Below are 22,886 nucleotides of genomic sequence, written 5' to 3'. Positions count from 1 at the left end.
GTGCTGTGCTGTGTGTTTGTGAAGAAGGGGCTTCATTGTTGCTGAGAATGTGATATTCATTCTGTGCTGCCATCTAAAGAACACAAACTTGGCTTGAATAACCAGGAAGTTTCTGTAATATCAAAAACAAACAAGAATTCTGAGATAAGACCACAGTAAAACCTTGGGTAAACTTGGTAGTTAAAATGTGAAAGGTAATCAGTTGTAAACCTGCCCTGTCCTTCTGATAGACTATCTGAAGGAGTATTATAACACTGAGGAGTACTGAGACTAGCCAGGTGTTGTATTTGCTGTGAGACTCAAGTTGCATAATATATCAAAGCTTCAACTTCAAAAATCAAAACATTTTAAAATAGGAAACACTTCTCCACTGGAAACACTGGTTTAGTTTCAGAAGAACTGGATTAGTATGAAAGTTAGGGTATTTGCTACGGCGCAGCAGCTAGTATGAGATTTGATTTTTTTTGTTTGGTTTTGTTTCAAAAAATGAAACCAAGGGAAAGCTATAGAATTTGTTGAAGACAGTAATTATTTAGATGTTGCATTAAATCTTGGACCTGCATTGTAGAGGGTTTTTTCAAGTATTAGTTTAAAGAAGCGTCTCAGTCATGGTCACCAAGGCAATGGGAACTTTCCAATTGATTCCATTTGGAGCAGATCTGTGTTCCAGGATCTATACCTTTAACTCAATGTAAAGTTTCACAAAGTATAGTTCATGTGGGTGTTGTAAGGTAATGCTCACTAAAAAAAAAAAAAAACCACCATGAAATATAGCATAGTGTAGTTTACACCAGTGAACACATTACTGATCTTAAAACCTCAGGTTGACATATGGCAGCTTGTCTTTATTTTCTCTTTCTTTCACCAAAGGCAACCAGGTGTGACGGCAATTTCAGCAACTCAAATTTGAGACTCTTAGGAGGATAAGCAAATTGTGGCTTTTCATGATGTATTGTGCAGTGATACATGGGAATTTGGGGTCAGAAGAATAGATTTCAAACTCTTGTTGCTTGATAATGAGTTTCAACATATGTTACACTTCTGGCCAAAAGCTGAACGCTTAGTAATGTGCATTCATGATCTAAGACTAGGGACCAGTCTATACGCAATTTGAGCACAGTGATTTACTGAAATTAGTACAACTTCTGTGTGAGTAGCCCAGCTGTTAAGCCAGGGAGTTTGGTCCAATATTCTGTTGTAGTAGAGCAAATGATGATAAATGTCTAGAGTTTCAGGCTATGTCTACACTTAAAACACTGGTGTAGACACTCACTATAGTGATGGGAGGGGTGTCTAGGTGGACCAGAAGAATTCTTCTGTCAACCTAGCACTGTCTACACCAGGAATTAGGTCAGTGGATTTTTCACACCCCTACAGGAACTCTTCAGTGTAGACCAGCCCTAAGAGTTTTGAGTTGAGCCAACATGCAGTCAGGGAGCTGTGAAAATGCTAGGTGGTGTTATTGGGCTAAGACCCTCAGTTCATTCGATTTTTCCCCATTCAAGTAAACTCCCTCATTGAGGTCAGGGCGGAATTTCCTGAGCAGGAACCAAGTTCGACCTGAGGACCTGAAAACTCACAGGAGCAGCCTGAGGAGAAGAAAACGTCCACACACACACAGCTCCCTGTACTCAGCCCCACCTGAGTTCGGTTAAGGAGCAGGATCTCCATTTGCCCCCCTCCAGCCCCAGGCTTCCCCAGCCAGCAGCTGCTCCCGAGAGTGCTTTTACAGGGGGGATTCTAACTGTGGGAGGATGGACCAGAGCACGGCAGAGTAATGCAGCCTAAGGATATGTTACATTTCTGCTCTGAGGTCCACATGGGTGCTGGAGGGATAATGTGCATCCCTTCTGGACCACTCACTTCTTCCCATGAGTGTTGGACCTGCATGCAATCAGCTGGGGAAAGGAGGAAGTGCTGCTGTGGAGGTTGCCAACCCCCCCCCCCCCCCACACACACACACACACACTTTCATGCGGAAGGGCGATTGTAGCATGTAGAGGGCCCTCTCCCTGTGCAGAACTACGGGACAAGGTAGGTCCCAAAGTAAGGATCTCAGGATTTGGCTGACTATGAACTGAGGAGCTCTATAGTGTTTTTTTACAATACTCTTGACATTTGGTTGTGGAGCCTCTACAGCTCTGTCAGAGGCAAGTTCTGTCAGCTTGTTCCATGGGGTGTGTTTTTTTTTTTTTGGGTTTTTTTTTTTTTTTTTTTTTTTTTTTTTTGAAGCTTTCTGTATTGCCAGCTTGTAGGTCCTGCCTGGTAAAACACAAACATGGGCCTGATTCTGTGCCCATTGAATTCTGCATCTGAAAATGCCCATTGACTTTTAAAGAAAACAGGCTCAAGCTTTTAACAGATTATAGTATGAGCAGCTATTTAGCATAAGCAGGGATTGTTTGGAAAGGATTCTAATGATCCAAACATTGTACCAAGCAGAAAAAAATTAGTTTATAATACTAGCCAGCTGTGTGTTGTGCGTGCGTTTTGTTTTTTGTGCCTTTTTTTTTTTTTTTCTGTCTGCTTTTAGAGTTTAGTATTGATCCTTGGTCTTCCATAAACTCCAGTTTCTCCAGAAATGTGCCTTAATATTGGGAAAGAATTCTTGTGATTTGCCTGTGGCTGTATTTGTTTGTTTATTTTTATAATTCTTATCTAGATTTGACACAGCCCCCATAACTACTTGCAGTTTGAATCTGCTGAAGCAAAGTATTCTGACAAAGCCACAAATATTGTTTTGACCTACAGTAACTCTTGGTTTGAAGTCTGAGAGAGAGAGAGACAGGATCAGAGGAATGTCAGTCAGTGTCATATTAGCAAGATTCTCATGTCAGTGTGTTTCCATCATATCAATGTCGCATGGCATTAGTACCCTCTGCTGTGATTTGAAGTTAGCACAAAACAACAGGGAAAGTGTTAATAATCCACCACAGGGGTCTGTAATTGAGGTGGGGCTCAGACTGCTCTCTGGCAGGCCACGTACTGGAAGGCAGGAGGCCAGCCTCTCCAGAACTTGGAGTGTGAAAAATACTGTAGCAATTTGCATAGGAACAGAAGATCAGCAAATGTGGTGGCACTTTGTGCCTCCTGCTAGAATAAACTGTGGTACAATGGAGAAGGCCTGGTACATTGCGTACCCTCTAAGGAGAGTTCCTCGGAGTTTAGAAGACAAACAGGCTGATGGGGTATCAAAGAGAGTTTTCTGAAAAGTTGTTTTTTTTTTGTTGTTGGGTTTTTTTTGTGGTGTGTTGTTTTGGGTTTTTTAAGTTTGGAGTCTGAGACTTAGAAATCCTCTCCCAACATGGATTTTAACCATTTATTTGGAGATTGCAGTAGTCCTGAAGTAGTTGGTAATCTGATTTTTATAAACAGATTACTATTGCAAATGTGGTGTTACTAACCAGTACTTGAATCCATAAGGAATCAGCACATTGGGTCAGAGCAATTTACCTTGTGAGATTAAATTTAGAATATGAAGGGGAAGGACAAACCCCAATAGAAATAAGTCGCATGTGTACCTAAAGACAAATCCTTTATTACCCCAGTCTCTAATTAAAATAATAACTGGAATTAGGCATAGCGCTATCCACTTTCTATCTGTGTGATTTGTGTCTGTAAGAATAAAGCTTTTTGTGGTTGGGGGGGTAGAAGAAAATATTTTAATCTTCCTTTGGCAGCTGGTGTTTCTGCTTTAGAACCGGTAAAAACCGTATTTCTCTCTGCCTTGGAATACACATGCTTTTTGACAGTAAACAACTGTCCTTTAGCACTTCATGAATGAAGAATAAAGTTTTAAAGAAAAGTTCTCCGACTGAAATAGTAATGTTAATACACTGAGGCTGGGGATTAATGAGTAATTGGGAGGAGTTGATAGCTCAAGGTGCATAAATTAGCTGATAAATGCTGTGTTAAAAATAAAAAAGAACTTGCTATTGAGCTGGGAGAACACTTACTGTACAAAGTGAATGCAATATTTTTTGCCAGTTTGTTATGCATGAGCACATAGTTCTTCCTCTTCCCCCTCCCCGCGTGCTTCTCCCCCACCCCTGCCTTCTGCCCAGACAGCAGATTTTCATGAAAGGTGTTTTTACTGAAAACTCAGAGAGCCTCTTTCTTGCAAAATGCGGTGGAGATGGTTCCCTGGAGGCCTAGAGAAATGAGCCACAGGGATGGAAGCCCAGAACTCCCACTAACAGGCCTAATAGCACTTCACACTACAGATACACTTGGGCGTCACAGCGTGTATGTTATTAGTTCCCTTTTGCAGAGGTAGAATCCAGAGGTGAGAGAGGGAAAAGAGCAAATTTGCTGTGATTGCAAAAAAGTTTTGTAAAAATTAGCAAATGTTGTCCAACCTCTCTCCCCCGCCCCCCCAACCTTCAAAACAAAATTGCTACAAATATCTGGTTTCAGAGTAGCAGCCGTGTTAGTTTGTGTCCTCAAAAAGAACAGGAGTACTTGTGGCACCTTCAGCTTGTCCTGAGAAACCGGTGAATCATGGCTGAATGTGAAGTGGTTGTTCCAGGTCAGTCCTAAAACATCAATGTCAAAATTTTCATTAAGTGCCTTACTTTAGGCATTTGAAATCTATAATTAAGCACCAAATTAAGTGTCTGGATTTTTTTTTCAAAGTTTCTCGGCATCCACAGATCCGCTTAGCTTGGAGTTAGAGGCCTATATTTAATAATATTAATAATATTTGGGACTTTTCATCAGTAGATCTCCAGGCACTTTACAAAGGAGGTCAGTATCATCACCATGCTACAGAAACTGAGGCACAGAGAAGGGAGGTGCCCATGGTCACCCAGCAAGCCAGAGTCAGGAGTAGATCCCAGATCTTCTGAGTCTTGATCTGGTTCTCTGTCCACCAGCTCACACTGAGACTCTAGATTTGAATATCTTGACCAGGGTTTACATTTGCAGGTACTTCATAAATCCCTTTACAATTTTCTCTTCTTCGAAGTGAATCAGCTACAGTCTCAGCTGAGCTTGCCCCTCTTCAGTCAGTTGTTGCTCAGAGGCAGCTCATTGGGAAGACAGCAGTTTCAGAATCTAGCAGCTGATGCTCACAAACTCTATTGGGTGGGGAAGAGCGGAATGACCATGCTGAGCAGGGGCCTCAACTCTGCCTCCATTCAGCTCTTTAGCCATTCACTGGCCAAATGCATTTCAGGGAGGGGAGCACTCACTATAGGGCTGCCTCTTTCTTCCCCTATTGCTGCTGCAATCATTATCAGATGGAGGGTGGGCATGTCAAGTGGATGGGGCAGCAGAAGGAGATAGGGACTCCAGAAAGACCAAAGATGGGGGGAGGATTGTAGTGCCGTTTCTTTTGGCTACTGATTCAATTAAATAACACCATTATTTGGATCTGAAGCCAAAAGAAACCCAGCCATAAAACCTCTGTCCCCAAAAGTGTTTTGAAATCTTCCCCCTGCTAAACCACATGCACACACAACTCAAGACGAAAATGAAACTAAGTCCCTGGATGTGTTTATTGATTTGTACTATGACTTCAACATGTGTATTATTTAGTGAAGAAATAAATTAGTCTTTGACTCACTTTTATTTATAGTTATGGTGGTAGATGTGGGTCTTAAGAAGGAATTTTGAAAGAGAAGGTCATGGGCTACTTGATCAACTCAGGCAAGGATGCGTGGGTGGAAAACTACAGAGTAGATAGTTGTATATGAACAGACAGCTTGTTGAGGTTGGCGTCAGTGCCTGAATAAAGGGATTGGGGTTGATACAGTAGTTTGGTGTTCTGGAGAAGGGATATTTAGGTCCATATCCATAAGGTAATTAGGCTGCAATTTTCCATTGATTTCAAATACCTTTGTGGATCTGGGCCTTTGTGATTAAGGCCACTGAAGCGGGGCTTAGGGGAGACCTGGGTTGTGTTCCCATCTGTGTCACAGTTTGCATGTGTGACCTTAGGCAAGTCACTTGATCTCTCTACGGCTCGGTTCCCCATCTGTACAATGGAGATAATGCATCTTTTTGGTTACCTTTTGTTATCTTTGTTTGGACTGAAAGCAGCTGGGGCAGGGACTGTTTCGAACTATGCATTTGTAGAGTGCCTAGCACAGTGGGCTCTGATCTGGGTTGAGGCTTCTGGCTGTACCATAATACCAGAAAATACATTGAACTATCTATCTGAAATAATACCATGTGATCCAGTACTTCAGTGTGACTGAAACACAAATCCTCCTTACAAGGAGGCATTTAGAGTAGGATAATACAGAAGATGGAATGTGTTAGTCCTGGCAAAAATGCCTGAAACTTTTTTTTAGGTATTCTCAAAAATGTGTAAATATTTAATTTACTGTTCCTTGGGGGAGGGGGAGAATCCTACTGTAGAATTAAACAAGTCCCTACACTCTTTACAGGAATTAATTTGCCAACCTACTGCTTGAGTGCAGCTACGTTTGGGGTGAAAAAGTATCGGCTGTTTAACGATGCAGAGCAATACCACACAATAGTTAAGGACAGAAAGTGAAGAAGAATACTGTATCCATATGAAATTGGACAAAACTAGGTAGGCAGAATTTCATTAACCAGACTAGAGTTTGGCAACTGAGGCTAACGCACAGCTCTGCCAAAGAGCCGTTCCACATGTTCAAGACCACAGGTGGTCAGGACCGTAGTTTTATATCTCATTGGAAAGACAGTGTCTCCAGCAGCATGCAAACGCACCATTGGTTCAGAAAGGATTTGTAAGGCCATCCGTTGAACCACTAATGCAATTCCATACAGTACCGTAGGTTTTCCCAGCCAAGTTATGAGAAGACTCAACATGTCTCAGCTTAGAGATATGACCAAATCACAACCCAGCATGTTCTTTTAGGCCATTGTAAACCCAGAAATAATCCTCAGTGTGACCAGAAACTTCTATTTCTGTTGTTCAAGTAGGAAAGCAAATATGAAAAGAAACAATTTCTTTGTCGTGGACAAAATGTCCATTCTTGCTACTGTTCTGTTGTATGCAGGTTGGATTCCACCCCACAAATGATTGCATCTAAGTCCCCATGTATGGTACAAATATAATTGTCAGGGAACATGGTGACAACACAGTTGTCCCCTGACCTAGCTATAACACAATTACAGGTTTTGATCCTGTACTTACTGAGGTCAGTGGTAAAGCTGCAGTTGATTTCAGAAGTGCAGGATCAGGCCCCAGGGTTGTAGCATGGCTGGGACCTAACTATGTCCTGGTAGTTGGGTCAGTCTTTGACCGTCTAATGCTTTAGCTTAGTTAAATCACTTCCACTCTACACATGCTGACTATGCTGAAACTGTGTTCTCAGTTATATTTATAGCGTGGGTGAGCAATAAGTGGTGGTATATGTGAATATCTGGTGGAAAGCCTTTGGAGTTGGTAGTGATATCTAAACATGCAGTATACCAATCCATCAGACAAAGCCTGCTGGTTTTTGTTTTGGTCTTTTTTTAGTCTGATAAATCACCTTGAAGTCAGAGACGGTTTTTCTTCGATAAGGGCCATGGGATTTGGCCCAATCAACAAAAGATAGTTATAGTCTATATTCAGTTGTCAGAGGGCAAGAATGGCCTTTGTGGTTAAAGAACTGCCTTGGGACTCTGAAGATCCAGCTCTACCAAACACTCCCTTTGATGTTGGGCAAATTGCTTAATCTCTCTGTGCCTCAGTGGCCTATCATTAAAATGGGGACAACGATACTTCCTTCTCCCACCCTTTGTCTTCTCTATAAGATTGTAAGTTTTGGGAGGGCAAGTACTGGCACTTACTGTGTGTATGTACAATGAGGCCTTGATCTCTTGTTGGAGTGTTTATGTGCTGCCCTAATACAAATAAGTTGTCCATTCCTAATTGAATGGTGAGGGGAAAGAGGTTCTCTGAGAGTTCATTCTCAGCTGTCACACAGGAGTGTTTTCAAAACTAGCAATTTTTGGGGGAGTGGGAAGGGAGGTTTGGTGGTATAGAGAAAGGTTTGAAAAACTTCAGAGTGGGAAGGAAAGAGAAAGTTGTCAAAATCCGGAGATCACAGAGGGTAAGCAGGCGACTGAAAGTGGCGAAGGATCTTTACCTAAGGAAGTTAGTAAATATATTCAGAAGTTATATAAAACAGTGTACAAATGTCTGTAGATTACAGAAACAAAACAGACTTCTATTTTATTCCAGGACACAAGAAAAGACCAGTCTTGGAAAGTGCATTTCCTTACAGAATTATTAAGGGAGTTTGGAACAGAAGTGTTAAATTGAATCTGGCATTTCTGTAGCTGAATCTGTTTCAGAATTTTGGACTGATTTCTGAAAGAGGATGATTTGGTAATGTTAAAATTTGTTTTTTCGAGGGGCGGGAACAGAGACACGCATGACGTCCTTGAACTCTTTCTTAATTTATTACGTGCTGTTAGAAACCCATTGTAATAGATACGGTTACACAAGACCATTAAAAGATCAATTCTGTTGAACTTGATGCCCTGCTGCTGGAAATGATCAAATGTTACATTTGATCGGATTTGTGTGCGTGTATGTAGTTTTTAAGCCGCCAAGTTCTGATAATTTAGGGTTTGTTTTCCACGTCTGTTTTGTATAACTTCGTGGACTTAAGAAAAATAAAGAACTGACTGTATTTCCTACTAAAGACATGGAACAGACATTACCATGGCATTTGAGTGCAGCAAGGTGAAAATAGAAATTCTTGTAAAAGAAAAGATCAAACAAGCTGAAAAAAATCTAGAGGCCAGTTTAACAGAACACTGAATTTGGAGCTGTCTGCTCCCTTTATTGATTTTTTTTTTGAAAGAGAGAGAGAGAAATAGAGAACTTCTGAACACCCACTTTTTATATAGTGTCAGAAAGCATCATTTTTTAAAGCTGAAGGATGAGAGCGAAGTTTTGCAGTAGATGGAATGTTGCAGCCTCTGCTTTTAAAACCCATCTCCACGATTTCTGTCTTAGGTTAAAATGGATAAAACTCAGTAAAACCCCACAGAAGGGGAAATTGGAGACTACAGACAAGCTTTTCAAACTGGGAAGCCTGGCATCTAAATCCACCCTTAGCACTGAAATAACTGGTGTGGTTTTGAAAGCTGTCGAGCAAACACAGCTTCCATTGAATTCAATGGATTCAGCACCTTTATAAAATCAGGCTACTAATTTTAGATTGGGATTTAGATGCCTAGCCTTAGACCCCTAAACTTGCAAAGTTTGGCCTTCAGTTTTGTTAAGTATACAATGAAAATACACCAAAATTATGTATTTTATTTTATTTTTTTACCCTATTTAATATAACTAGTAGAGAGGAGTCTAAGCCGTGAAGACACTTGCTCTGAGCTCATCCTTAAGAATAAGGAACTATGGAAGGGGCCCATTTTATGTCATTACAGGAAGACAATTTTTTTGTTTGGTTTTGCTTTACTCCTAGTATACATAAAAATAAGCGCCAGAAACCTTTACCATCTCCTAATATGTGTTGTGAGAGTTTTTTAAAGGGTATTTTTTAAAATTGCTGAACTAAAGGCAATTGATAGTTTCATAATTACAAACACTAAACCATAGTCTCCAGGTAGAGGAGTTTCCCTCTTTATATGGAGGAGAAGGTAGAGTGAGGAAACAGGGCCAGGAGTTTTGAGGTTTAATGCTTATTAAAGTTTTAGTGGGTGGGAAAATTCAATCAATACATTTTGTTTAATGCACTAAAACTGGTGTTAGCTTTCACTAGCTGCACTGGAGAGTAGTTTTCATTTTGAAACTAGGACACTCGTAGTTGGAATGACAATTAATGCTGGGTGAATATGGTCCCAGTTGGAAGCCCATTTTTGAATAGAATGAAAACTCCCCCACCTCCAAACATTGGCTCCAGAGTGTAGTAGCTTCCGTTTTTAATTAGCAAGCCAGGCAAAATTTAGCTCATTGTGTCTTTCTCCTCCTTTGGCCCAGTGGATAGCTTGGATTTCTCCATCTTGTTGTGAGGAGGCTGTTCTTTTTATTTCGCTTCGTTTTTGGTGCAGGGGGCTTTCAGGATGCTTAGGATTAAACTCATTGTTCTGGGGTATTTACAGCCAGCTGCCTGTATTAAATGAAGATTAGAGGAGCGCACATTAAAAGTGCAAGGAAACTCAGAGGAACTGGGATTTGGTATCTGCATAGCTGTGAATTGAAGGGGAAAGGTTGGGGCTTTATGGCAGATTTGTCTGATGCCATGTGATCTCGAAGCAGACTCCATAAAGCATCACTAATAAATGCCCAGGCTGGTCCTGGCTGGGAGTGAAAAAGAAACTATGAATCTTTGCTGTTTCAGTAACTGCCTCAGAAACAAAACTTAACTCTAAACTTCTCCATTCAGGCCTGCTGAACTTTGCACTGTTTAAATGTTTGTCTCATGACACATCCAGAGCACTCACGTGTAGACATTAACTAATTGTCAAAACACCTCTCTGAGGTAGGTAAGTCTCAGTATGCGGGAGATTAACCGTTTTGGAAGGAGGTGGAGGAATTAAGGGAGGGAAAGCAATAAAAAATACCCCAAAACAGCCTTTAAATCTTTGCAATATTTGCCTTTATAATGATGATGTACATGTTTGAAAGATTTTATAGCAAGGTTAAAAAAAAACTTGCATTTCCCTCCTTCTCCTACGCCTCTTGTACTACTTGTTTGCTTAATTGACTGAATCTTGTTGCAAGCTTTCCAAGAGCCTAGCCAGTACTCTTCACAACAGCCCAGCTGTGTGGGCTGGTCCGGCAAAGGGAGTAAGGATGTTGTGGTTATGGTCAAGGTTTGGATGTTGGGATGCTGAGGTTTTGTCAGAGGTCACGAAGGAAGCCTGTTGCAGAGGTGTGACAAGTATGTGTCCTGCTCCCATAAAGATCAGTGACAAGACATCCATTAACTCCAGTGGGAACATGATCCAGTCCTTAACCACCGTGTGCCCTAATTTCCCTATCTGTGTTGTATCTTTAATATTTACCTACTTTGTAGGGATATTGAGAAGCTGAATCTAGCAATTGTTGCAAGGCCTTCTGAGATCCTTGGGTATAAGGAGAGCAAATCAAAATACTAACAATACATGCAACGTTGTGTTAGGGGCAGCCTCCTTTCCCCTTATGCTTGAAACATTGTGAGGGCAGGAGGCTGGTTGCTGCTTTTTCTTGTATTTATACAATTCAGCCTGCCTGTCAGTAGCTTCTCTCAGGTGCAGCAGGATATTCAGTCTTGTTCCTCCTTGTCACTTTGCCAGTCTAGCTTCCCCCCGTAAACGGCTCAGATCTTGAGGAGAGCTCCAGAATGTGCTACACATGTGTTGCCACCAGCTGTTAGCCAACTTTGGAATGTATTAAAATGCAGCCTAAAACATAGCCTGCAAGTCAAACATAGCCCAAAGAGTTCTAAAATGTAGGTCTCTATTCCCTCATCTTTAATAGGGAGTTTCAATCCATGAGAGCTACAGGTCCCAGTATGTAGCGCTCCATCTTGGTCCAACAGTCGTCTTCTTGGATCGAGGCGGTGCATTGCATTCTGGGGCTTGTAGTTTCCATGGCTGTTTTGAGCAACTATGTCTGCAGTCCCAATTCAGGTAAAATGTGGGCACCTCACAACATCCTGTGCGTTTGCTATGCAAACGTGCAAGTGTCTCTGCCATACTCTTCTCGTTTACACTATGACCCTTTAGGACTGTTGATTAATAAGTCGAGGATACTTCAGATCTCTTTTTAGAAAATGCTTCTCAATCATTATTGGGATAAAATCAAAGTTGGTCATTGCCTTTTTCATTTAAGTTCTGTTTGAGGATCCCCACATTGTGAAACAAATGCAAACATGTTTGAGCTATATAGTGCACCAGATTTTAAGAAGACCTCTCCAGTCACTGTGCCCCACTGCTTTTAAGAGAAAAACACAGATCCCAAATCCTGCCCTCAATTCTGGACACGCAATAGCCATCGAAGTCCTGTGTCTAAGGGTAGATTTTAAATATTCCCAATTTGTTAGATGTATCTAGTTTAGTATAATGAGACATGTTTGATTTACTACCTTATGAGAAAGGAAAGTAAATCTGAGCTAGAGTATGTCTGTAACTATTTTATATGTGTTACTTTATTCCTTCTTCTGACTCGGTATATCAATTAGGTGATTTAAGAAAACACTCCATTAAAAACAAAATACTGTAGAATCCTGATGAATCCTGTTTTCTACTTGGTTGATGAAACAGAAAGCTAATTGCTAGTAGTAAATCCATTCAAAGGAGGATTGGAGGGAAGGAGAAAAGTTAATATTACTCCTTGAATGCCACTTAATCTCTGAAACCTTTCATGCAGATGTAAATTAGGATTTGCACAACAGAGAGTCAACAGTGGCTCAATAGATGAGGCAGATTTGTAACATCTGCTTTTCCATCCTAGAAGCCCTTCAAAGTCAGTATGACTGTATCCAATCCAAACGCTAATGATTTTTCCCATCAATCCGAGTTTATAAAGAAAACAATATACAAACAAAATAAAATCTGCTTATCATTTTTAATTACATTTAATGTTGTTTGTCTTTTTTAATTAAGTCTTTACTAAGAGGACTAACATTTTTCTACCTACGGTTGTGGTCATATGACGGCAGTTAATCTATTCGCTTTTTTTTAGTAAAAGAACATTAACTTCTTAGGAAGAAACGTAGGCCAATAACAGTTCCAGAGTATGGAGGCTCCCATAGTGATAAACTGTTTTATACTGCAGTGGTTCTCATTATTATTTTGAAATCCATTTAAAGCTTTTTAAAAACAAAAAACCACAAACTACTGCTGAAAGATGAAATTGCTTCTTCAGAAGACTAGGAAATAAAGTTTTTAAACATGTGACCTTAAAGTCAGGCCTCTAGATTGCTGTTTAGGCACCTATACAGATGACCTGATTTTTCAACAATGTGGAGCACCCAGGAGTTCCCGTTGACTTCAGTCAGGCAGCTGGGTGCTCATTCCTTCTGTGAATCAGGCTGCTTCAGTGTTCTATTGTAGATGTTTGTGATTTTCAGGAATGTTGGGCAACCCCAATCCCTATTCTTGTTGCCTGTGAAAATCAGACCACATACCTGGATTTAGGTGCATAACTTAGGCAACCAATTTTGTGAATGTTGGCCTTTTGTCCTTTGAAGAATTTGTCATCTTTCATCTGATCTGAGTCTTGTTTTTAAAGGTTTAAAATAGATTGCAGAATAGTACTGAGAGATGGCACCCTTTTGTTATTAAAGAAGCAGATATTTTTTTTGCACTAGTAGTCTCTGAACTCCTGAACAATTACTGATCTTTGTTTCTTCCAAAGAAGCTAATGCAGACACCTACCTAGTGAAACATCCCAGATGGCATTGTTATCTGAAAGGAAAGACACTGTTTTTTTGCACCATCACTGGTTACAGCCTGATACTGTGGAAAAATGATCCATGAAGGTTGAGAACTGTTCATTGACTTTTTTCCCCCCTTTTGTCAAAGATCTTACACAGAAAGCAACAAAATTGGTTTTGCCCGACAACGCTGCTCATTTGATTCCTAACACATGTTGGCACATTTATGTAACCATTATATTAAGTCTGTAATGGCATCTTCAACAAGACACTACTGCTTCATTGGCATTATAATACCAAATCTATGTAATGTGATCTCTGCAAAGCAGTATAAATATCTCAGGGCAATGTCTAGCTGAGCCACATTGCCCTCAAGTGCGGGGAGCATTGCAAAAGGACTGGAGTTGTTGGGATCACGGCAGCCAAAAAGGGGGGGGCAGGGGGATGGAATTTTGTGTTATGTAAAGTTGGAGAGCACTGCAGAATAATTTCATCATGATAGCCTGACAGTGTTTGGTGACATTTCATCAACATTTGATGTTTGCTGCCCTGGATCAACTCCCCCACTCACTGCAAGGGTCATTCCCTTGACCTTATCTTTACTGACAAAATGTGCTTTATAAACAAGCATTCCCACAATCTTAATTGTAACCCGTTGCTCTCCCTTCCACCTCCCCTCTGTTTCTGTGTTACCAATTTTAATGTGATGTCTGGATGTAGATTGGGAGCTGCTTGGTTCAGGATCTGTTTCTTCTCCATGTTCTGTGACATACCTAACACACTTTACTCACCCACTTAGAAACATAATCATTCAGTATTTCCACGCTAACATGGCAATGCAGTGTTCATGTCGCTATGTATCTGTGATTGATGAGAACCTTGGATGCCCTTGCATTGGGGAGTGTGGCTAGAGCTTAACGTATGCAGGTAGAGAGGGGGTTTATAATAGGAGGAAGGAAGAATAGCAGGAGCACAATCAGGTAGCACAAGAGTTTGCTGAGTTCTGTTCTCTCTGACTCTGATTTTTATGATACTGTAACTTCCTTGACTTCATGGAGTTACTCCTGACTTCCTCTGCCGGGAGATTGGAACTGGAATCTGGACCAATGGACTCAGTGCTCAGTTGTGTCTATTAGCTTCTGCCCTTAGGTGGGTGAGGAGAGAGTAAGAGCTATTTGAGACTTCCTGATCCTGGAGCTGGCCAGAGCTGCTCTAAATTTTTTTGGTAGGGTTATGGCCCTCACGGGACCAACTGCCAGCTGGGGATGGCTAGAACATGGTGGTGCTCTGGCCGTGTCCCCTTCCTGGAACCACCCTTACAGGCCCTATATGCTGGGGAAGGCAGAGGAGCTGGCTATATCAGCTCTGTCACCCCCAGGCAAAGTCTGCTGTGACTCAGAGGGTTGAGTGGGCCTCAGAGCTGTGTTCTCATTGCTCCACAGAGTCATCTGTATAATTTTGAGCTCAATTTCCCATGGAGTGATCATAAATTAACTTCCACAGGCGAGCATACCTTGCATGGGTTGTATTCTAGGTGAAAGGTGGGTGGAGCAGGTTAGCTCCCCTGCAGGTAACAAAGTGTGTTCTTCACAATACCGAATTAATCAAACACTTTGATAAGATTGTGGAGTGACTATCTTTTTGTGTGAGGCTTCATGTGCAATATGAAATACGTCCACCTTAACTAGAAAAGAGGTGCAAATGATAAGAGGGCCGATAATTTCATAATGTGACTCATTGACTTCAGTGGAGTTTCAGCAGGAATAAATTAATTTCAACCTATGTAGCTTTCCCCCTAAGACAAGAATAGCTTTCAGTCAGTATAATGAGAAAAAACACAGGGAATGGTAGAACTCACCATGCCTGTGTCTTCTAGAACAGAAATTGCCTCCAGCCTGATTCACAAGTAGATGTTTTAATGAGGGAAGCAAAGATGTTTGATGTGAAGGCTAAAAGTGTGTCCTATGGTACCTGGATATTTTGCCACATAGAAGTTCTATATTGAGTCAGTGAGTGCTGTGGGCAGATAATTATGACCCCCTATTAACCCTTGTATGGAAGTCACCTAAGAGAAGGGAAGTCAAATATCAAGTCTGATGGAATAAACTGATTACCCAACAAAGGAAGGATGGTCTGGTGGGTAAGGAACTGGGCTGAGATGCAAGGGGTCTGTCTTCTAATCCCATCTCTGCCTTAGGCTTCCTGTACGACCCTGGGGAAATTATTTAATCTCTCTGTGCCTTAGTTTCTCTGCCTGTAAAATAGGGATAATACTTCCTTACCTCACGGGGGTGTGGTGAGGTTAAATTCATTGCTAGTTTTGGGGTGATGAGATTCTGTGAAGATATGGGCCATCTAAGTATATACAAACGCATTTCCTTCTTCTGGCTTCACACTGTTGGCCAAGTACTATATGAGTGTAATCCTCTGGAAACAGGACGCCTGGAATGGTCTGACACTGTATTTTACTCCCATGTTCCTACTTAATCTGTTGTCACAACAGATTTTGCATGATAAAATATAGTTGCTGAATTATGCAGTATGGCGTTTGTCTGTAGAATTAAAATGAAGCAAGGGATCGATACAGTGTAATTACCACGGTGCTTATTAAAATCTTGCATGTTACCTGCCCAGTTTTCAAAGAATAAAATATCCTCCATTTAAAAGTAAAATAGCAGAATCATTTAGTCCCTTGTTACAGAGGAACTGTAAAATGACCCTGTAAAACATCATTGTGGGGTTCAGAGGGTTAGCTGCATGATAGAGAGAGGGAGACATAGAGAGTGAGAGAGACACAACTCTAACTGTACTGCTGCAGTTTAAAAACAGCTGCAGGAATTTAAAAAAAAATTGGTTTCAGGTTCATCCCAAAATGAGTTTTGATGCCTAAGAGGAGTAGACATCTGATGGAAATACTAGCACACTTAAACACTGGAACTAAAAACCACACCGAAAGGGAATTAGTGCTATGGATGAGCCAAGCAAACAGGGAGATATGAAGTATCTTATAAATGAACACGCACACAGTCATTTGAAAGAGCTGAGCCAGTTGCTTTTTATTGTAGAAGACATTTCTTTATTAGCTCTTGTAGCAAATCTTTTTTTAATTATCACCAGTCTGAAAATGGTATCTTTTCTCTAACAAGTTTGCTACAAGGTCTTTCTAGCAGTGACATGCATTACTACAAGAGCTGATCTTCGTTAGAAGGGCCTCTTGGTAATTCTCTGCTCATTAGTGCTTTGGATAAACTAATAAATGGTTGAATTTTAGTCATATCATGGGAGTCCAAAACCTAAATTACCTCCTCCTTTATAAGAACCTATTAAAGCTTCATACTCATTAATTCTAGCACGGTTGGTAAGTGACATAATAAGCTCCCATAACCCTTGTGATAATTTATACCTCTGAAAGTATTTGTTTGTAACTGTCTGTGGATTTTGAAGAGACACTGTTAGGTCATTTAGGTCCCAAATTAAGTTTTTTTTCTTTTGGGGGTGGGGAGGAGTTTTATGACCTAATTATAATAGAAATAGTTCATGAAAGTTTTTGAAAGAAAGGTCATTGAAAATGCTATTCTCTTTGGAGTGAGGGTGGTCTTGTGGTTAAAGCACTGGACTGGGACTAAGGGGATCTGAATTCATTTTCTGGCTTTGCCCATAAACTTCCCCTTTGACCTTGGGCAAGTCACGCTGAGAGTTGTAGTTTAAGGCCAGACGAGACCACCAGATCATCTATTCAGTCTGACCTCCTGTATATCATAGGCCACCAACACCTCCCAGCACCCGCACGCTAAACCTAGCTGTGCCTCAGTGTCTCGTCTGTGAAATGCTTCCAGTCTCCCATGCTTGTCTTTTCTTGTTTCAATTGTAAGCTCTTTGTGGCAGGGGTTGTCCCTTTTACTATGTCAGGCTGCAGTCACTATTGGAACCTCTAGGCTCTACCATAGTACAAATAAATAACAATAGTAACAGATGTTGCAAGACTAGAGAGCCCAGATATGAAACTAATGATTATTTTGACAGTTCCCAAAGTTGTGCTAGGCATATCACAGGAGAGAAGACCAGAGAAACTGCCTACAATGACATGTAGCCTATTTGTGACCGCCAGTAGTAAATATCTCTAATGATGGACACTAGATAGGGAGGCCTGAGTTACTACAAAGAATTCTTTGCCAAGTGTCTGGTTGGTGGTGTTGCCCACGTGCTCAGGGTGTAACTGATGACCATATTTGGGGTTGGGAAGGAATTTTCACCCAAGTGAGATTGACAGAGACTATGAGCAAACTAGAAAAGAAGCCTAGAAAAACAGACCTGTCTATTTTCCATTCTCTATGCAGATTAAAATCTGTATAGATAGCTAGATACAGCTAAGTAACTCAGTTGAGAACCAGTCGGGCAGCACTATAGGGGGGAAGGGCAAGGTACCTTCCTAACAACCCTCATCAAAACAAAGCTGTCAGAAATGACAGATGACGGTGCTGTGGCCACAGCAGAGACCTCAGACCCCAGCTGTTGCCAGTCCAGAGCCTAGAGTAAATGTGTCCTTTATTACAGTAACCCCAAAATGGCTTTTGTAAAAATAGTTTGTCGCTTTGTCATGAAACAGTTTCATTATCACTTTAAAAGGGAAGCTTATTTTTAAATGGCTGTTCCATTCAGTGCAGTTTGCATTTAGTCTGGGCTTGTTCCTGTTTGGTGAATTTATGATATAAACGCCAAAATATACAAGTCTTGATCACTTGGCAAACAACTTGGGTAAAACCGAGTATTTTATATGGATGAATTGTGCAGCTGCATGGAGTTTGTTTTCTAATGGATTAAATTAGCAAGAACTTCCATCAAGGTCAATAGACAAAGAACAGTACTCAGGCTTGCAAGTGTGAAGCTATATATGGGGTCCTTACATTGCAGGCCAGAAGTTAGCACTATTGAAGTAATACTCGGGTTGTGGTGCAAACCAGCAAAACCAAGGAAATTCATAGTTAAAATGGAAAACACCATAGTGGTGTTTCCTCTCCTCAGCTGTGTTCTGCCCAGGGGTCTCGCAGGTCTGATGTCCATGAGGAGTTTTCCTCAAAACTGTTGTTCAGTGGGAAACTGGGTTTTTGACAAAATGGAATTTTTCATGCAAAGTATGTGCCTTCTCCAGAAACTTAGTTTTTTTTCATCAAAAAAATGAACACTTGAAAACTGAAGTATTTCAGCGTGTGAACGTTGCTGCAGTGCCTCTTGGGGATTCGAGTTCAGCTGCTTCATGTTCACATTTTCCTCTGTGGGCCAGGCTCCCGGCCAGATGACCTCTCCCATGAGGGGCCATGGCCAGGGGCTCACATGATGCACCATCTCCCGCTCCAAGAGCGGAGGCCATTGTGCATCATGGGTATGTCGTCTGAGCATGAAGCCTATAGAGAAGAACGGGAACGTGAGGCAGCTGACCTACAACTTCCATAAAACAACTGAGCAGCACTTACAAATTTAAGTATTCAAGTTTATGGCTGAAATATTTTGATATTCAAATTTCCACTGAAAATGAAAAATATCCAGGGGAGGCAAATTTTTTGACCAGCTTTAATCCTAACGCTTAACTGAGGATCTGATCCACTGATGTCCAGTTACAAATCCAGACCTGAATTTCCTCCGATCTGGACAAGGATCTGAAGCTGAGCTAAATTTAAGGTGTATTTGAATCATAGGTTTGGACCCATCTTCGAATGATGGAGGGTGAAATCCTGATTCCATTGAAGTCAGTGGAAGTGTTGCAGTTGACATCAGCAGGACCAGGGTTTCACCTTGAGGTTGAGTGGCAGTTTACTGATTATTCTCATTAGTTGGTGTAAACTGGGAGTAACTCTGTTGAAGTAAATAGTTACACCAGAGTAAAATCAATGCCAGTGCAAAATCAGACCCTGGAATTGCAGTCTCAATGTGTATGTATGACTGTTGTTAAAATTGATGGAAGTTAAACAAACATCAAGGCTTTAAACTTGAGAAACATCAAGGCTTTAAACTTCTTTTCTTTTGTCACCATCTCATATAAAACTAAACACGACAGATTTCTACTACAGTAAGTGCCCAATGTGCTGCAGCATTGTTGCTACGAGCTCTTGTGTTTTGGAACATCATGATTGAATATAGATGCCTGGGGCTTTGTGTCCAGCCTCTGGGTTGTTTTGTCTGTGCAGCTCCTGGCTGGCTGGATAGATAAAATTCTGCTCCATTTTGAATGCAGTGGCTATTTCAGAGCTACTGAATGGGTCAGTTAACTTCTAAAACTCTTCCCGCCCCTTGTGCTCTGCCCAGCCTTCTCTCCTGGAGTCGTCTTCACCCATTCTGTGGGCACCATCACACCACCTCATATTTCTGAAACAAAGTCTCCATTAAGGTCCATGAGTTCCATGAAACATTCCAGTGGTACTAACCATATGCAAGTCTGTGTGTGTTCTACATTGTAAAGTATGACCACGGGAAGGGCCAAATCCTCAGTCACGTGAGTATCCCCATTGAAATCTGTGCAGCGACTCTCAGGGGACTAGGATTTGGACTCTGGACCATGAGCCCTTCAAGTCAGGGACTTATTTGTTTGCCCCAGCCCACCCAGCATGCAGCATCATATGCGGTTATGACTCCACTGCATTTTGTAGGCTATCCCACATTTTGGCCATTTTTCTAGCTTTTTCCTTCCTCAAGAAGGAGTGGAGGCAGCCTCTCTAGCCCTGCCAGAAACCAGGCTGTACAATGGCGCTGTGTGTGCATGACTGCGATTCTAGTGATTTTTTTTTCTTTCTTTTTGCCTTCCTGCTTGCTGGGGGATCAGGAGGAGGGCAGGGCAGGGTTTAATTCTGACAAGCCGCAGGAATGGGAAGCTCTGGGCAGAGGAGAACAGCAGCAGCAGGAGCAGAACTTAGATAACTTATTGTAGAGATGACCCCCATGTTTCCCCTTCCCAGTTAAGCATAGTGGTTTATAAAGTGTTTTGAAGTGAAAGATAATACATTAGCGTAAGGGATGAAGTCTTGCCCCCTTGCAGTCTGTGGGAGCTTTGACATTGACTTCTCAAAGGCCAGGATTTCACCCTAGATATTAACCTTGGGTTATCCATTTGCCATAAAATACACAAATAAGGGAGCCAAAATCATCCTCCCTCATGAACTATTTGTCTTTTCTTTAAAATAAAATAAAATAAAAAAATAAAATTGGCCAAAATAACATTTTGTTTAATTGAAGAAAGAGAAACGGCCACAGGCCTGATGCCTAATGTAGTGAGCTTCAGCTTACAGAAAATGTTTGTAGCTCAATTACAAACCTCAAAAAGAGAGAGGGCTTTGTAGGGGTAATGCTGACACAACTGCAAAAAAAAAAAAAAAAACACAAACCCAAAACAAAAGGCCCAATCCTGCCTAGTCCTGCTTCAGTCCTGTTGACCCGTGGCATGTTGTAATGTGAGGCTCTAGGGAACAAGTTGTAAACCTGGTGGCACTAATTCCAAAATCATTTATTTCACTGACAGCACCTACTGTTTTCGTACTGCAGCTTTGCTTGAATTTCATTCACTTCATTGACCCTACTCACAGTGAGTAAAGCAAGCAGGATTTAGTGCCATCAGTACCTCTAAGTGAGCTGCTGTTAAAGTACCAGCAGCCCCCGGCTTTATGACGTTCGAGTTACGACAAAAGGCACTTAGGACGTTTATAAATCGTCATAGTGTTTTGACTTTACGACGTTGGTTTTGACTTTACGATGCTCGATCCAACATGGTTCCTATGGGAAATTCGAGTTATGACATTTTCGACTTATGGCTTGATTTTCAGGAACCAATTGTGTCGTAAGTCCAAGGACTGCCAGTACTCGATCTAAACAGCACCTGTATGGTGCTGAATGCTGTTATCTGACTAAGGTAAACCACTGATTGTCACCAGTTGATGGTATTTCCGCAGGTTTCATCTCTTGGCTCCTAGGTGCATGAGACAACCATGGCGGTTGTCATCAGTCAAGCCAGGCTCTTTGATCACTGTTTGGTCACTGCGTTATTTAGTTATTTATTTTTCTTCTCCGTCACAGAATATCTGGGGAGCGAGACTGCCTTTCTGGAGGAATTGGTGTTTGGAAGTGGAGATACCATTGAACTTTCCTGTAACACCCAGGGCTCTTCCATGTCAGTTTTCTGGTTCAAAGATGGCATTGGGATTGCACCTACCAACAGAACACATATTGGACAAAAACTGTTGAAGATAATTAATGTGTCATATGAGGACTCTGGGCTGTACAGTTGCAAGCCACGGCATTCCAGTGAGGTTCTGGGTAACTTTACAGTCAGAGTAACAGGTGAGTGCTGTAATGCAAATTTTTTTTGTTTTGTTTTTTATTCTTGTTTCTACAGATGGCCAACATAGCTGGCATTCGTTTTCTGTATTCTGCGGGCTTCTACATGAACTCTCAATTTCTAGCAAAGTCAAAGTAGACAGAAGTAGAAACCACTTTTCCGTAATGCATGTTAGTCTAGAGATTCATATCATGGGAGCTTTGAAAATGCTGTTATACAGATTGAAACCAAAATCCCCCTGAATGCTTATAGATGTTTAATTCACAGTACTTGGTAAAGTACCATAAATGATATACATCCCTTTGAGGTATTTTATGGATGGGTAAACTGAGGCTCACTGAGAAATAGAACTCAGGAGTCCTGACTACTAATCCCCAGTTCTAGCTGATAGACAGTACTTCCTCCCTAACCACATGACATAATTTTGCGGATCCATTTTAGAAATATCATTTTTGTACACAATCTATTTGGGAATCTTAGGGCATTAAATTTATTATTGCATACTACATCTTTGCACTAGTGTTGGCACACAGGGTGGAAACACGGACTTTCACAGATTCTAAAGTCAGAAGGGACATTGAAATAATCTAATCTTACTTCCTGTATAGTACAGGTCATAGAACTTCCCCAAAATAATTCCAAGAGCAGACCTTTTAGAAAAACATCCAATCTTGATTTTAGAACTTGCCAGTGATGGAGAATCCACTGCAACCCCCTGTAAATTGTTCCAGCACTTAATTACTCTCACTGTTAAAAATGTACATCTTATTCCCTTGGCCCTATTCATCCCTCTGTCATTAGCTGCTGCTTCCATCTGCTTTGTGGTGTTGTGATGGACTGTTTTGCCCTTCCCGCTAAGGGTTCTTCATAACATTTCTCTTGGGCACCCTCATTTCCTCACACCAGTTGGTTTCCACTTGACAGCTTCATGTGGAGTCTGTGTGTTGACATCCAGAGTGTGTGCCCCAAATATGTGCAATGTTCCTCTTCTCATTCTAGTGGAAATGGGCTCCTGGTTTTCAGTGGCATTAAACGGAACATATCAAAACTTTCAAACAAATATGTGTCAATGAAACAGCTCCTGTCATTTGCCTAACCTTTTTAGCATAATTAAGATAATTAGGGCTGGACAACCATAAACTGCTCCAAACATAGATTACTGAACTCTAAGGTGCCAGAATGTCTCTGTTTCTGACAAGTAATTAGTAGATAATTAGCTAAGAACACCCATTGTTATTGAAAACTGCTGGACAGGT

The 22,886-nt window shown here is 41.2% G+C and overlaps 1 protein-coding gene across 1 annotated transcript in view; it reads left to right on the top strand.

The window, feature by feature from the left end:
- The window catches only part of FGFR3 (fibroblast growth factor receptor 3), a 73,516-nt gene that overhangs the window by 7,270 nt on the left and 43,360 nt on the right, over window positions 1-22,886 (top strand). Inside the window, exon 2 of the mRNA XM_077814674.1 lies at window positions 21,369-21,632. Coding sequence (XP_077670800.1) covers window positions 21,369-21,632 — 264 coding nt within the window. The remainder of the gene's footprint in view (window positions 1-21,368; window positions 21,633-22,886) is intronic.

The sequence above is a fragment of the Eretmochelys imbricata genome, chromosome 4, assembly GCF_965152235.1.
Source record: "Eretmochelys imbricata isolate rEreImb1 chromosome 4, rEreImb1.hap1, whole genome shotgun sequence".
Taxonomy (NCBI): domain Eukaryota; kingdom Metazoa; phylum Chordata; order Testudines; family Cheloniidae; genus Eretmochelys; species Eretmochelys imbricata.
The sequence above is the reverse complement of the archived record's forward strand: the minus strand, read 5'-3'. Positions and strand labels throughout refer to the sequence as shown.